At 50.6% G+C, this 15,781-nt stretch overlaps 5 protein-coding genes across 5 annotated transcripts; 3 read left to right on the plus strand and 2 right to left on the minus strand.

Annotated features, from left to right (window-relative positions):
• Nucleotides 1-102: 102 nt before the first annotated feature.
• On the minus strand, nucleotides 103-2,055 carry PtrM4_022280 (BetA, Choline dehydrogenase and related flavoprotein; the record flags this gene model as incomplete). The annotated part of the gene is made up of 2 exons (XM_001932028.2): nucleotides 103-1,826; nucleotides 1,872-2,055. The coding sequence occupies 2 exons, from the start codon at nucleotides 2,053-2,055 to the stop codon at nucleotides 103-105; spliced, it is 1,908 nt and encodes a 635-aa protein (XP_001932063.1).
• A 1,771-nt stretch (nucleotides 2,056-3,826) lies between these two features.
• Nucleotides 3,827-5,050, plus strand: PtrM4_022290 (uncharacterized protein; the record flags this gene model as incomplete). The annotated part of the gene is made up of 3 exons (XM_001932029.2): nucleotides 3,827-4,006; nucleotides 4,055-4,557; nucleotides 4,603-5,050. The coding sequence occupies 3 exons, from the start codon at nucleotides 3,827-3,829 to the stop codon at nucleotides 5,048-5,050; spliced, it is 1,131 nt and encodes a 376-aa protein (XP_001932064.1).
• Nucleotides 5,051-5,367: 317 nt separating this feature from the next.
• PtrM4_022300 (PnbA, Carboxylesterase type B) lies at nucleotides 5,368-7,157 on the plus strand (the record flags this gene model as incomplete). Its single annotated transcript, XM_001932030.1, has 3 exons — nucleotides 5,368-5,704; nucleotides 5,766-5,789; nucleotides 5,911-7,157. The coding sequence occupies 3 exons, from the start codon at nucleotides 5,368-5,370 to the stop codon at nucleotides 7,155-7,157; spliced, it is 1,608 nt and encodes a 535-aa protein (XP_001932065.1).
• Nucleotides 7,158-8,352: 1,195 nt separating this feature from the next.
• On the plus strand, nucleotides 8,353-10,005 carry PtrM4_022310 (uncharacterized protein; the record flags this gene model as incomplete). Its single annotated transcript, XM_066103512.1, has 5 exons — nucleotides 8,353-8,503; nucleotides 8,654-8,726; nucleotides 8,751-9,047; nucleotides 9,093-9,163; nucleotides 9,224-10,005. The coding sequence occupies 5 exons, from the start codon at nucleotides 8,353-8,355 to the stop codon at nucleotides 10,003-10,005; spliced, it is 1,374 nt and encodes a 457-aa protein (XP_065965714.1).
• A 1,818-nt stretch (nucleotides 10,006-11,823) lies between these two features.
• PtrM4_022320 (Amelogenin domain containing protein) lies at nucleotides 11,824-15,646 on the minus strand (the record flags this gene model as incomplete). The annotated part of the gene is made up of 3 exons (XM_066103513.1): nucleotides 11,824-12,253; nucleotides 12,332-13,128; nucleotides 13,175-15,646. The coding sequence occupies 3 exons, from the start codon at nucleotides 15,644-15,646 to the stop codon at nucleotides 11,824-11,826; spliced, it is 3,699 nt and encodes a 1,232-aa protein (XP_065965715.1).
• Nucleotides 15,647-15,781: the final 135 nt, after the last annotated feature.

Below are 15,781 nucleotides of genomic sequence, written 5' to 3' on the forward strand. Positions count from 1 at the left end.
TTAAAGAGGGATATAATGTGAACAAAGGAAACAAAAGTTGTGTGAGAAGTATGAACTGCCAAGTGCTGAAGAGAAGAGAAAAGAAATGAAGAAATGAAAATATCAAGATCGCCTGAGCCGAAACCACGACAAGGGATTCAGAATGTCCACGCCATTCCTGTCCTTAATCAGATCTGCCGCTTTTTCCGCAACGGCATACATTGTTGATTGAAGATGTGTGGCAGGGATCAAGGGAATGATACTCGCGTCTACAATGCTCAATCCCGATACGCCATACACGGCCAGATCGTTGCCCACACAGCCACCATAACTCTCCGGCATCATGGAACAGCTACCCGACATGTGCGCAAATGACGCCGCTAGCGAGCTCTGCTGAATGAGGGCTTTTATAATCTCATCGTCGCTTTGCGCCTGCGTGCCCGGTGTAATTTCGACAGGATCGAACTTGTTGAGTTGAGGCAATGCCCAGTGTTTGCGCGTCCACTTTACCATTTCAACGAGGATTTGCTTGTCGACTGGATTTTGGAGAGCGTTGAATTGGACTTTGGGGTTGCCGTACTTGTTTTGGGGGTTGATGGTGATGGTGCCGCGGGAAAGTGGGCGTTGCAGACAGCTGATGGCTAGGCCAAAGGGGACCATGGGGAACTCGCCGGCAGCTGCATCGGGACTGGCATGGAGATTTGCAATGATTTCGCGTTGTTTGCTGAAGCCGCGGAGAAGAGCGTAGTCATCATAGACAGAAGGAAGGTAGGAGCGTACGTTTTGCGCCTTGACAGTCGATACGATTGAGCTCCATTTACTCGTGATGCTTTGCAAGCTCAAAAAGGCCAGGCTGCTACCGTGGGCTTGTGTAAGTGGTCCTGAATCGTTATCTTCGTATTCTGACCATGCCGTGGCATTGTAGCTTGGATCTTGGCCGCTAAAGGGATTTGGAACGGACAGGTCCTTGAGGTTGAAGTACATGTTGGCGTTAGGGTGGTCTTGCATGTTGGCACCGACGGCTGGCATATCCCTTCTTACATTGATCCCTGCCGCATTCAGTACACTTCTAGGACCTAGACCGCTGAGTTGTAGGATTTGAGGCGTGAAAACGGCACCAGCAGCCATGATGACTTCGCGCTTGGCGTAGACCTTGTTGATAGACCCATCTGTTCTTGACTTATACTGGACGCCATTGGCAGTGTATCCGGTCAAAAGGCCAGTACCAAATAAAATCTCATTCACAGTCTTTCCAGTGATGATGAACAGGTTTGAACGAGTCTTTACTGGATCATAGTACGCATTCTTTGCATGGCATCGTGTTTGTGACTTGGGCCATAATGCAGTGGGTATCCAAAAAGCACCGACAGCCTTGCCTGCCGCATGTTCCTTTGGTAATGGTACACCTTGGGCCTTGAATGCCGCCCAAACAGTCTTTGTGTCTTCGTATTCGAAGTTGGGGAAGGAAGCTTGGATAGGGCCGTTGGTTCCGTAGTAGTTAGCATCGTATGTGGTACCAAAGTTCTTGATATTATTGGCCGTGGGCGGAGTAAAGGTAGTCGACTTTTTGAAATAGGTCAAGAGGTTGTTGTAGTTCCAGCCAGTGTTGCCAAGTGCCTCCCACGCATTGTAGTCGGCAGCAGATGCACGATCAAACGCCATGCCATTAACTACTGAGCCGCCACCAACAACTTTGCCTACCCAGACGGGGTGTGTGCCCCCTGTGCCGACATCGTACTCGGATGTGATATCGTACATGAGCTGTTGATTGACACTGTTGGCGAAGGAGGGCACTCGGGTAGTGATGTCATCGGTCATGTAGCCATTTTCAATCACGAGCACGGTACCTGGAAAAGTTAGATGTGGATGACCATATTAAACGTTGCACCTACGGCTCGAATCTTCGCTCAGGCGGTTGGCTACTGTCAATCCGCTCAGTCCACCACCGACGATGATGTAGTCAAACGACTTTCCGGCAACGTTGACTTCATTGGCATTACTTCCAGTCACACTGTCGTAAATTACACGCGGGACAAAGGTGGAAAGATAGAAGATGCTCGAGAAGAGAGACGCCATGATGGTAGAGGAATCTCAAATGGCCAAGTGAATGGCGTAGAGAGGGGGAACCGACACTTTGTCCAGACCGTAAGCTAGGAGTCATGGGTAGCTTACCTATAGGTAGTTATATCATGGCCGGGTTTTGGTAGAGAACCGCCCCTGAGGATCTGGAGGAGCTGATGGGCTTGCCGCCAGGTGTCTCGCTTGCGAAATGATCATCATGGCTCAACTGCTGTCAGGCCCATGACCAGGACCTTGGGAGTGGCGTCAGGACCTAGGGCCATTAGCAACGGTACCTAGGTACAGTCCGAGCCATTGGCTAATAGTCGACCGAACCTGGCAACATATTCCCACAACGACTGAGGGCCGAGACTCGTCAACTGTCATGGTGTAGGTTTACCAATGCGGCCAAAGTGTGATGCATGCAGGGTGCATGAATATGGCGTGGATGGTCGCCTGGCTCCCGTCCGGAAACGCTCCGTGCGTGAAAATGACGTGCGCTGATTGACCGAGACATGACGGACATGACCTAGTGGATTGCGCACTTTTACAACAAGCTAGAATGGACGCGATGGCTGAGAAAAAGTTCATCGGGGGTCAGCGGAAGAGAACGTCAACGTGATCAAAGTTCAGAACGCAGGTGCGGCTGTGGAGCGAAACGAGAACGAAAATACACCATCAACCATTCTTCCTCTGCATCGCCACTTGTTTCTCTTCTCTCGTATGTTGGTTCTTGCTAGTTTGTATATTTTGACTTTTGGTGCTAACAGACTAGGTTTCCAAAAGAAATTTCGCCGTCTAGCCTATAGGTGGCGTCCGGGGACCAGCCCGATCCGTTCTCGCGTTCGTGTTCCGTGATGCGACCTGGGTCTCGTCGATCTCGACACTTTTGCTTACACCTTGTGGTACCCTATTCTGTTTACGGGATGAAGAACTCAAGAGTAGCAGCTTGAAAGTTGCACGTCAAACGTCCCGTTATACCAAATACGTCATGTCGAGGTAGAAGACGTGTGACAACCAAAACAAGGACCATTGATCGACAGAATGCTCAATCTACCTCAGGTTTTGACGCAGAAAAATCTCCACGGCAGTCGCAGCCTAGCATGGCCGTTTCGAGGCCAATGGCATTTGGCCTAGTCGCCCGACCAGACCAGCCTCCAACGCAGCGGCGCGAACCATCAACATATAGCCCACCCATTGACATATAGGTATCCAAGCCACAGCTGACAAAGTGACAGATTACCTGCTTGAAGCTACGGCAAAAAGATTACAACGGCTCGTTTAAGTCCATGCTGTGTATGCAAAGTTGGGCAGAGAAGTTTGGGAGACTATGACCCCAGATTTTGTTAGGGCAAGTCACCCGGTCTGAATCTAGAAATCTGGACCCTCTGTAAACTCTAAGACTCCTGAAAGAGTCCTGAACAAAACTACTAAATGGGATTTGGCATGTGCACAGCCTCGCCTCAGCTTTACCTTGTGTAAAGATTTGGAACCCACGCTGTCCCTCAAGACATACACAATGATTGCTAACGCTAGAGGGCGGGCCTTGAGGCTAGACAGGTAGCATAAGCCCCTCATGCATAGTTCGTTGCGTGCTCGCGGGATTGGCTGATTTCGACATCTCCGGCATCCAGCCTCTCCCATGGGCCCTGTCTGGATACCCATAACAGAGCAAATATAACTATAGGACCCGCCCGTGCAGTTCGTGCCGAGCTATCCGTGCAGCCTCATCTACCACTCAACTGCAGTATCTCGACTCGATCGTCTTTTCGTTTGTCTGTTCTCTATCATGGCTTCTCCTTCGGGCCCTCCACCCAATCTCCCTTTGGATGACCGCTCGCTTGAACTCAAGATCCCCATAATATCCCTTATCTGTTTCAGCTCCATATTCGTATGCCTTCGCCTCGGAGTAAACTGGAAAAACAAGAACTTTTTCATGCTCACTGATCATTTGCTATGGACGGGTTATGTAAGTAGACGCCTCAAGTCTTTTGGATGCATTGCTGATAGTATTCAGGTTCTTGCCGTTGCAGGTGCAGCTTGTTGTTACAAAATGGCAGAAGTCGGCGGTGGTAAACACGTCTGGGACCCCATCATGACGCCTCAGAATTTGGAAAAGTATCTCTACTTTCTCTGGCTGGGCCAGATATTGAACCTATACGGCATGGCTTTGATCAAGCTCAGTGTTTGCGCATATATTTTCATGCTCGACTTTTCAAGAAGCTTTCGGATCATCATCTGGGCCTCCGTGGTTATCCATCTGGGCATCAATTTCGTCTTTCCCACAGTCATCCTCTTTGGTGAATGCACACCATACTCGAAGCACTGGGACGTTACCAACACCAAGCCCGGCTCGTGCTGGGGCGCCAAACCTAGAGTCATTTCTGGGTACTCGGGAGCTGCGACCAACATCTTGACCGATATGCTCTACACAGTGGCTCCACTCATCTACATTGCACGAGTTCAACTCCCGAAGCGCACCATTTGGGGTGTCCGCGCGGTCTTTCTCTGTGGTCTCGTGTATGTCTATTCGATTCTTTTACTTTTCTCCACTAACACTCTTAGAACTACCACCGTCTCAGCACTCAAGCTTTACGAGATGAAGTCTTTGAATGTATCAAAGGACCCAACCTATGATTCCGTCAACCTCAGCATCTTTGCCATCTCCGAAGTGTTTGTCGGCGCCTTCACAGCCTCACTGCCACCGCTACGCAAGACGTTTGAAAACCTTCTCAAACAGGTCCTTCCCACGAGTCTTACAGGAGCCTCGCGTACACCAAAGGGATCCGTTGAAAGCTACGAGCTTCCCCACTCTGGTTCCAAGCTGAGCGACAAGCCGAGACGGCGAGGGGGTGATGTTGATGATGACGATAGTGAGCTCGGCATTCTTCCAGATGAGGAAGTGTTCCGGGAGCGAAAGGATTCAGACCAGTCCATTACAAAGACTACACATTTGAGCGTGACGGCGGACAGCAAGAGTATTGCATCGCGACGTCAAAGCGACTGGGTCTAATCAGTGGCTTTTCCCATATAAACCTTATCAATAATGACGCTTTGATACGGAATACTAGCTGCCTAACTCATCTCAATCGTGATAATATTCCTAAATAGAGATGATGCTAATTGTAGACTGGTATCTTGTACCCGAAAACAGGTTTGCGGGAAACATAGGCACGTGGAAAGAGGATGATCAACACAGGCTGGGAAATGCGAACACGTCCGTGATCTGCACCAGGGTCTGTTACCCTGACCCTCCACAAGTAGCGTAGCCGAGGTACACCCGACCTTGACCCCAACCTCAAACCAGTGACACGACATCTTCACCTCAACATGGAAAAGCCATTCATCCCATATCGTATCAACCTTTCATTTCGCGGCTTCGCCGAGGGTCTCACCTATCTCAGCAGTGACAGCCAGCCACTATGCCACTACTTTGGCGGGGTCCCGTATGCCCTTCCGCCCGTCGGACCCCTTCGTTTTCAGAAACCGCAGCCACTGCCACCATGCCATCGCTACGGAAGTAAAGCTCATCCAGGACGCTATACGCGCGGCTGCGGATTCTGTCCGCAGCCAGGGTCCAGTGCCGAGACACTGGATCAAGGCTCGTGGGACGAAGATTGTTTACAGTCAAACATTTGGGTTCCCGCTGGGGATGCACCAGCCCAAGGTAACAATCGGCTCTCCTATATAAGCGAGCCTCAAGCCACATTTCTGACTCGGACTACTAGGCTGGCCAGTGCTATTCTGGATCCGTAAGTGAACTTGTCTTTGCCCAAGCTCGGTTGTTTAGTGCCTGGCACCGTCGTTTCGCGGCAACGTGACCGCTCAACTCCGGCCGAACAAGTGCCTTGCGTGATGACTGACTCCTAGTAGATGGCGGGTTCCTGCAATGGGGTAGCCCAAACGGCAGCGACCTCCGAGCGCTATTGAGCGAGTCCCCAACTAAATGCGTCGTCGTCGCTCCCGCATATCGGCTAAACGTGTTTGGTTTCCTCGCCAGCAGGCAACTCGTCGATTCGTGTCGAGATTTCGACGTCAATCTCGGCTTTTGGGACCAGCGCGCAGCACTTGAGTGGACGCACCAAAACATTAGCTACTTTGGTGGCGATGCGAGTAACATTTCTCTCGGTGGATACTCTGCCGGTTCACACTCGGTTTTTCACCAGCTATCGTACGATCTCGGGCTGCCCGATCGCAAGGCCATTGTCAAGAGGGCACTGATGTTATCGAATGGGCCAGGCTTACAGCCCAAGAGTTTTGACGAGGCCCAAGACCAGCTCGATCAACTATTACAAGCTTTGCATATCGATTCGAGCTTGTTGCCAGCTGAAAAACTCGCCAAGCTACGGGCCTGCTCCCCGCGAGAGATCGTTGAGGCCAGTAACAAAATTCAGCTCCATCAGTTCCGAGCTGTCACGGATGGGTCGTTTGTACGCCATTCTTTACTTGAGGAACTATCAAATGGTGTGTATGCCGAGCGTATGAAGCGCCGTAACCTACACCTCATTATTGGCGAGTGCAGCGACGAACATCACGTCTATGGGCTGTGGCGACCTCCGCAGCCAGGCTACCAAAACATGCTCTCTCGGCTTCAAGCCGACTATCCCCGCAAAGCATGTCAGGTTCTCATGACACATTACTTTCCAGATGGTAATTTGCCAAGCAAGTACGAGAGCTGGCAAGCAGTCTTTGGGCACATTTACGCCGACGTCCAGATTCACACTCTCGAGCGAGGCATGCTCAACGCGCTTGTTCAGCATGGCGCTGGTCATCTAATCCACAGGTACCGCATAGAGTGGCGCGCAAAGTGTGTAGACAAGGACTTGCCAACTCACTTTGGTGCATCACATGGCTCCGACATGGCCATTTGGTTCTGGGGCGCATTGTCAGACGACGAAAAGAAGGTTGCACAAGAAGCCTTTCATGAACCACTAAGCAGGTTTTTGAGAGGAGACGAGCTTGGCTGGGGCACGCAGCATGCGCTACAGCTGAGAACTTTAAAGAGTAACGGACGTGTAGTCATCGAAGAGGATACACGCCTGGATGATGCTTTGGTCCTCTGGGACGCACTGAAGAAAGTTGGTGCGACAGGCGACCCCAAGGAATCCGCAAAATTGTGAAATGTACATGTTTTTGGAAAGGCTTGCACAAACATAGTGCCTCTATCTGATCCTTTTATGACTAGTTTTTTGAACCACAAGGGCAGCAGCGTCCAACACATGCGTCATCTTTCTTGGAATTTGGAACGCTCAACACATTATAACGATCTTCTTCGTTTTTGCAAAACCGCCATCGGAAAGCTCTTGTTTTATTTTGACACGTCTTAATCATACCCCGACAACAATCCCTGCAGAATTTAAGATGGACAGCGGGGAAACAACGCCCAAACATAGGCTCTTAGTAATAGCTTTTTGCAACAGAGTCATGCCGTCCTCTTCCATGCTTTTTGGATACTTTTGACGGTAGGATAATAGAGATAAAAACCCGACACACCGTGGGAAAACCCCCTATTTATACCCCCAACAACAACCCCTGAAAATTTCGAATTAGAGCGCGGAAACAACGCCCAACAGATAGGCGCTTTGTACACGATTTTTACAGAAGAGTCGTAATGTTCTCCGCCACCTTTTTTTGATACTTTTGACTGTAGGATAGAATAGAATGGTAAATTCAACACCGACGGGAAAGTCCCTATGTATAACCCCATCAAAAGCCCCTGCAAATTTCGAATTGGGGGTGCGGAAACAACGACCAGCACATGAACGTTTTTGGAGTCCACTTTTACAAAAGAGTCGTCACGTCGTTTTCTGACATTCTATTTGATACTTTTGACTGTAAGATATAATAGAATGGAAAGTGACACCGCGGGAATGGCCCTCATTTATACCCCCAGCAACCCCTGCAAATATCAGATTGAGATCGCGGGAAAATGGCCCAACACATGTAAATCCTTGTTAAGAACTTTTACAACAGAGTCATAAAGTCGTTTTCGGTTTATTTTGTTGACACGCTTGAAGGTACAATAGAGTGGAATGGAAACTCCTACGGGAAAAGTCCCTTTTTATACCTCTGATGGCAAACACTGCACTTGGCAATCTGACTAATATCTTCATGTAATAATAAGGGATAATAGTGGAAGTAGAAGTCTCAGTCGTCTTTATAGCCGGCAGACTAGCCGGTTTTTCTAAGAAGAAGGGAGGAGAGAGAAAGAGCACATGTTGACTAGTAATAGTAACATGGTTGGCAAGCGAGCGGCCCACGCAAGCGAGCGGCCCACCCCACCAACTTTCTGCGCCTTGTAAACTCCTCCCTATTATGGCTCCCCCAATTCAAGCCCTACAAACCTCTTCTGAGGTTAATATACACCTTGCAATCTCAGCTATCAATAGAAGCCAAATTCAGTCTATAAGAGATGCTGCGCAGACATTTGAAGTCCCCCGAACGACGCTCCGACGCCGACGCGCTGGTAAGCCTGCGCGCGCAGATTGCCAGCCCAACTCAAGGAAGCTTACCCAGAGAGAAGAGGAGGTGATTATCAGCCATATACTTCAGCTAGATTAGCGTGGATTTGCGCCTACCTACGCAGCTATACGTGATATGGCTGATAAGCTGCTAGCTGCGCGCGGCACTGGCCAGGTTGGGCAGAAGTGGCCAGCCAACTTTGTCAAGCGTACAGACAGTCTTCGGACGTGTTTTAACTAAGCGTACGATAGGCAGAGAGCTCTATGTGAGGATCCAGCCCTAATTAGGACCTGGTTTAAGCTTGTAGAGGAGACAAAAGCCAAGTACGGCATCTGCGATAAGGACGTCTACAACTTTGATAAAGCTGGCTTTATAATGGGCAAGATTACAACGCAGCTAGTTATAACAGGAGCAGAAAGGAGAGGTAGGCCGAAGACTCTTCAGCTAGGCAATCGCGAGTGGGTAACGCTGATCGCTGCTATCAGCGCTGCTGGCTGGTTAGTCCCACCGTTCCTCATCTTCGCTGGCCAGTACTACCTATCAGCCTGGTACGAGGAAGCTGAGATCCCACGCGACTAGGCGATCGCAGTCAGCGACAATGGCTGGACGAATAATGAGCTTGGAGTTGAGTGGCTAAAGCACTTTAACGCTCACACGCAGGCTCGTAGCATAGGCGCGCGTCGCCTGCTTATTGTTGATGGCCATAAGAGCCACTAATCTCTAGCGTTCCAGGAGCTCTGCAAAGAGAACAACATCTACACGCTCTGTATGCCACCTCACTCATCCCACCTACTCCAGCCGCTTGATGTTGGCTGCTTCTCGCCATTAAAGCGCGCGTACAGCCGTGAGGTGGAGAGCCTCATGCGCAACCACATCAACCACATCACCAAGCTAGAGTTTCTGCCAGCATTTAAGATAGCATTCAATCGCGCCTTCACGCCAGCCAACATCTGCTCAGCCTTCCGCGGCGCAGGCCTTGTTCCTCTACAACTAGAGGCTGTTCTATCAAAGGTAGATGTACAGCTGCGTACACCTACTCCTCCAGCAGCTCTACCAGAGGCTCCCTGGGTAGCTCAAACGCCGAGCAACGCGCGTGAGCTTGAGGCTCAGTCAAGCCTCATACGTGAGCGCGTGCGCCAGCACAAAAGCTCATCACCAGCTTCAATTATTATAGCAATTGACCAGCTAAAGAAAGGCGCTGAGGTGATAATGCTCTCTTCTAAGCTAATGCGGGATCAGATCTCTAGTCTTGAGAAAGCCAACAGCGCAGCGTCAGCGCGTAGGCGGCGCTCTAAAAAGCATATACAGAAGCATGGAGTACTTACAAAAGGAGCTGGAGAGGATATACTGGCTCAAAATAAGGCTGACCAGCAGATTGCTCATGAAGAGCGTCAAGGAGGAGCACGATCAGGCGTCAGCCAGCGGGCTCAAAGGCGCTGCACCAGGTGCAAGGAGACTGGGCACAACTCACGCACATGCAACACTAATACTATTAATATAGAGTAATCTACTGTATTACTATCTAGCAATAATATTATCGCGTTGTTGAGATGTATCGCTTTGAAGTTGCAAAAGTTGGTGGGGTGGGCCGCTCGCTTGCCAACCATGTTAGTCTTTTCGCAAAGAAACATGATGGTGTATCTTTGCGGTTTTTTCTAACTCGATAAGGTACTGCATTCGCGTTTTTAGAAAGGAGGGGGGAGAAGGAACACGCATGCCTGCGTTGTGTAGGTAGTTTCAGGAAATGAGAATATATGTGCGGGATGAAAGGATTTTATCACCTCGACGAAATCTCTTGGGGTATTTTTCAAGTAGACGGAAAAGGAGCGGGACAGACATGCACAGTATATTTTACATTTTCTATCGTCTCCATGAATGGCTGTAGCCTATGTTTGAGTAAAGAGAAAGAGAAGTAATATGAAGTGCGGGTATATTTAACATCTCCATATTATGGTCGGAATCATGTTTTAATTAAGAAAAAGAGAGAGAAGCAGACATTCTTGAACAGGGACTTGCTTTTAAGAAAGGAGGACCTACTTGTTGATACGGCTAAGGTATCGGAATCACCTTCGTTGCAACGAGTTGAAATGATTGTGATTGTTCTTGTTGTTCTATGGAGGTGGAGGGAGGTCGGCAGTAAGGCTGCAGCTAGAGCTCGGACCACACGGCTTAGTCAGCCGTGTAATCCAAGCTCGTGCATGCAGCAACCAGCTGCCTTATCTACCGCAGGTTCGATTCCCAACACTACTCAATGTCTCAAAGCTCGAAATTGTTTTTGTTTCTTAAGTAGAGAGAGGAAAGAAACGAACAGACATCGTACAATTCCCACATGATTTTTAGGAAGAGAAGATGTGTAATCTTAGATTCTGTTTTTAAAGAGCTCAATGCTCTCTGATACTTGGACTTTTTAGAAAGAACGCATAGGAAGAAACAAACAGCCCGGGTATATAGTGTGATTTTAGGAAGGAGCAGCTACCCTGTTTTTAATGCTACTAGAGTTTTCAAGTACACAGAAAGAGGAAGAGGAAGAGGACGGACTATACATCTTATCCCATTAGTTGTCGTTTTAGAAAGGAGCAGTCAGCTACTCATAAGCCAAATGACTGTATTTTTTTTCAACCTGCAGTTCAGTGCGCCTGCTCGCGTGACCTCGATCCGTGCGGCCGATCGCGTGGCTGAGATATCGTTGATATTCGTGATCCGACACATACCAATATAGATGCAGGCTTTTGGAAACAATGATTTTCAAGTGTGAGATTAGAAACCAGGAGCTGCAGACCCGAAAGAGGGTTTATATGCACACTGGCCATCTCATCTTCACCAAATCTTGGCATAGTGGCTGCGGTATGTGAAGTTGGATGCCGTGAGGGGGCCGCCATGCACAACAACGGAATAATTCCGCTCATGCTTTCCGTCTGTCAAACACGACATCGCAAGTCACCACACACTTCATTGTAACGATATATGGTTACAGTTCAGTAGAGAAATAAACTAAAGTTTCTTCCTGTTTCAATGGAATCAGAGTGTTATCTCAGTCGATATGAAACAAATTGTAAAAAAGAAAATGGGTATCGCAGAAGCCTTTTCATCCATATCCACCATATACAACAACAGCAATGACAACAATCCACAGTCTGTCCCTCTCCTCCTCCTCACCATCTGTGTGTATCCAGAAAGCCAAAAGAACAGTCTTCAACCTTCAATCCTCACAACAAAAGAACAAATACTACAAAGGAAATTCGGGGTATACATAATCTTATCGTAAAGCGCTCATTCTGTGATTGAGCAAAAGTAAAGTAAAAATTTCACCGATCCTCAAACCAATCACGGCAAATCACCATATGTCTTCTTGCGACTCCAAAACTTGCGGCTCTTCTTCTCCTCTTCCTTCTTAACCGGCGCGCGCGACACAGGCGGCTCAGGTGGAGCCGAGTTTTTGAAAAAGTCGGCTAGGTCGCTGGTAGCGGCACGGGAGCTCACGGTCGCTGCGTCTGCGACGGCCGGGGCCCGGGCTTGTAACCGGGGCTTATAGGCGCGAGGGGCGTCCGAGGCAATAGAGGCCGTTGAGCCTGTCTTGGGTGGTGGTACACCATTGCCGTTGCGCGTGGAATTTGCGCGTGCTCGTGCGGCCGCAATGGTTTCTTCGCTGAGGACAAAGGGCTGAGGTTTGGTATTTGATGGGGGCTCCATGTCATTGAGAAAGTCCATGAAACTTTCCTGCTTTGGTTGTGTTTGCCTAGACCCTTGGGGTTGGCTGGGCGATGGGAGGGCAGTCAACTGATCTTCGTCCTCTTCGTCGTCTTCTTCTTCGTCGGAAATGTCAATGGCATACGGGTCCTTGACGCGTCGACGAGTCTTGGTAACGTGCGGTTCGTTGCCTGGGGCAGACATGCTTCCACTGAGTTGTTGTGGAGTGTTGGAATAGGCCGGCTGCACAACACTGGGAGATGGGATAAGACCAGTTCGCGAGTTGATTGTCTGGGTACTGTCTTTACTTTCCAAAGTAGAGGCAGCAGAACCATATGCAGACTCGACGTTGCCATGGCCACCAAGCATACTATCGAATTGGTCGGAATCTACCGTGGTGCGAAAGGGCGCAATGTTTTTTGGTATCCTAGGTTGACCTTTGTGAGCATCCGGTGGGCCTTGGCGAATAAAGTCAATCAAGTCACCATTGCCACTAGAAAGACCTGCTGGACTGCGTGGTTCCATGCTAGGGCGTGGCCTATGAGACGCGCCATGTGCACCGCCGGGACCGGGTTGCCTCGTTGATAGTTTGCGTCCCAACGACGATGTTGATGCACTGGCAGATCTGGAGCCGTTACCGCTAATGTTGACAAAAGGCCGCACGGGCTGTTCTTGTCCTGGAGAAGGGCCGGTAGATCGTATAAAGTCAGCAAAGTCACGCATTGACTCCGATTCGATTTTTGGATCCCTTGCTAGCGGTCGTGTCACTACTTTCCGGCTTGGAGAGGGCTTGTGGTTGGAAGCTGTAGGCCCCTTGCGAGCCGTCGACGTGTTTGGTAGATTTGCAGTGCCAAAGGACGCATCGTCAGCATTGACCCGAGGGTACACGGTAACTGAAGACTTTGAAGGTCTGCGAGCAATGCCTTTTTTCTGCACGGGTTCCTGACTCGTAAGCAAAAGTAAACAACTGGGAAACAAAAACACTTACATCCAAGTCTCGCATGCTCTGCGGGGTCAAGGTAAACTTCACCGTGTCCTTGCCCTTGACTAGAGAGTCAAACTCTCGCGCCCGATCTTCTTCGGACATGCGGCCACTGAGTCCACGCGAACGGTGGCTGGATACAGACTCACGCCCGCTGGAAACAGGAATGGCACCCAGCCTACGCACAGATGAAGAAGTCGACGGGTGGCGTCCCAATGAAGTATTGTCAGAGGAAGACCTTTCACGCGTCGATTCTTCCGTAGACACGCGGTGTAATCGTTTATCCTGCAAAAGTACATCTTGACCAAGAGTAGTGGGGCTACGCTTGGGACTGTCAGTATGGATGCTGCGGGCATTAGTGTGTGTAGAAGCAGTCTTTTCCTTGCGTGATGATGGTGGACTACTGTCCACTTCCTGCAGAGCAGGCAACGACGAGCCTCGCGACACACTGCGAGATACGTCAGGTCGCCGCGGTGAGATGATGGCACCCATTTCTAGAGATAAGTTGGCCGCAACTTCTTTGCGTACCATACTCCGGTCGGGCACAATGGGCCTACCGTGCCTGCCATCAGGCGGTGGGGTACTAGCATGAGCAAGTGACTTTGGTGTAAAGCTTCGCGGCTGCACTTCTACATAACCTCCACTCCTGGAACGTTCGTGGGGCGATTCTTGTGGTGTGGTCGATGCTGATTGTATGACGCTATCCGATGTTTTGGCAATACCAATGGCGGCGGGCTCCTCGTCATCTGAGACGCCCATGTCTAGGTACGAAGTTGGGTCATTGTGTACAGTCGGCCTTGGTGTTGTTCCAGGCGTAGAGTGTGGAGACTTTGGGCCATTACTGCGATTACTGCGCGTTGAAAAGGTACGCACCAAGCCAGGAGGACCAGGTCTCTCAATGGACATGCGCTTTGAGCGCATAACCTTGACCTCGCTCTGAGGACTGCCATTGTCCTGTTTGTCAGCCTCGTCGGATGTCACTGGGTCGTCCGTATTCATTCCAAAACCCATGCCTGTAGTCGCCGCAAAGGCTACCATGGAAGGATCCGGGGAAAACTCGGCTTGGGTCGGCTCTGGCTGCTCATTTCGTATCGAAACTGTCTCGGTAGAATTGTTGCTTAGTCGCCCCGAGCCGCTGTCATCACTGCCGTGCAGCTTGTCCGAAGCTTCAATATGTTTGGCGGTGTGTTCGGAAGTCTCGGTATGACCGTTGGCGGGTTTGTCGGGCTGGTTAACTTTTTGGTCCTCGGCAGCTTGCTCGGGTACGGAGAACTGTGGTATTGAAGGCAGCGGTGTAGACGTGGGACGCTTCCTTTGGGCTTTCTTGAAAGACTCCACTGGAGACAACACCAAGACGCTCATTGGTCGCGGCGTCCACGATATTGGTGTCGACGCGCTCGAGTTCTCACTCTCGTCCTCAAACGTCGGTGCCAGGCCAGGTACTTCGATTTCGTCCACGTCGCGCTCGCGAATCGGAAGGGGTATGTTTGCCGCAATATCGGTTTCTGTCGGAGGGTGCTCGGGCAGCGGTTCGGGGTCGCTGTGCAGTGTGTTTATTGTGTCGCGGCTGGCTCTGTGACGAAGGAGGCTTGAGTAGCTCGAAGAGGCGCGTACACCTCGTCCGGGAGACATGGGCGATAGGGGAGATCGGACACGTTTTCTCCATGTCCTCCAGAGCCTGCCCAGTGTCGAATTCAGCGCAATCTTCTCCACATCGGGCTCCTCGATGATGAGGCGTTCAATGGCGATGGGTTGATCTTCCGTCGCCAGTTTCTTCATCCTAGACGCCATACGAGCGAGCGCTGCCGAACCCGAAACGAGCAGCAGTTGCTCAGCAACATATTCGACGACTGAAGTCAGAAAAATGGCCGAAGACCAGGATACTAGGCCAGCCTCTTCATCTTCGTCGTCATCCATGCTGAGCCCGCGCTCCTGCTGGACGAACCTCTCTTCGTCCTCGTCCTCGAATTCACCCAGTCGCGTGTAGACCATGATGCGTAGGCGGGTACGTTTCCACATCTTCTCCACGTCCCACGAGCCCATGGTCTTGTGTTCTTGTGTAATTGCGTCATCGTCATCTTCACCGGCCAACAGACCCTCGAGCTCCTCATCGGCGGCCTCCATGGCCTCGCGGGCCAGTCGCGGCTTGAGCACATCGGATATGGCGGGTCGGATTGCGGCGAGCGATGGCGATCGCGCCGATGTCAAAAATGCAAAGAGGAGGTGGTCGAGAAAGGCATTCAAGAGGGCCAGAGCGGGTTCGGAGAAGATTGCATTTTGCAGCTCGTCGGCGTCCACGTCCTCTTCGCGCATCTGCGCATTGTGATGATCGGTAACCGTCTGCGAGGCGACCGAGGCGGCGATATAGGCGGGTGACGGGCGAACAGTCGTGGGCATCTGGAATCCAAGGGAGCTGGCGAGCGAGGGCGCCTTGTCGCTGCTGAAGCTCGCGCTTCGACACGGACGTGGTGACGGCATGGCGGCCGTCTCGGAGTATGTGTGTCTATGCATTGAAGATGAAATGTGAAGAAACGTGCGGAGTGTAGGCAAAGACTATGTTTCTGCGGGTAATATCGCGGCGCGCCCGTAGCGGTTGTCGCACTGCGACCTGTA

The sequence above is a fragment of the Pyrenophora tritici-repentis genome, chromosome 1 (genome assembly GCF_003171515.1).
Source record: "Pyrenophora tritici-repentis strain M4 chromosome 1, whole genome shotgun sequence".
Lineage (NCBI taxonomy): Eukaryota > Fungi > Ascomycota > Dothideomycetes > Pleosporales > Pleosporaceae > Pyrenophora > Pyrenophora tritici-repentis.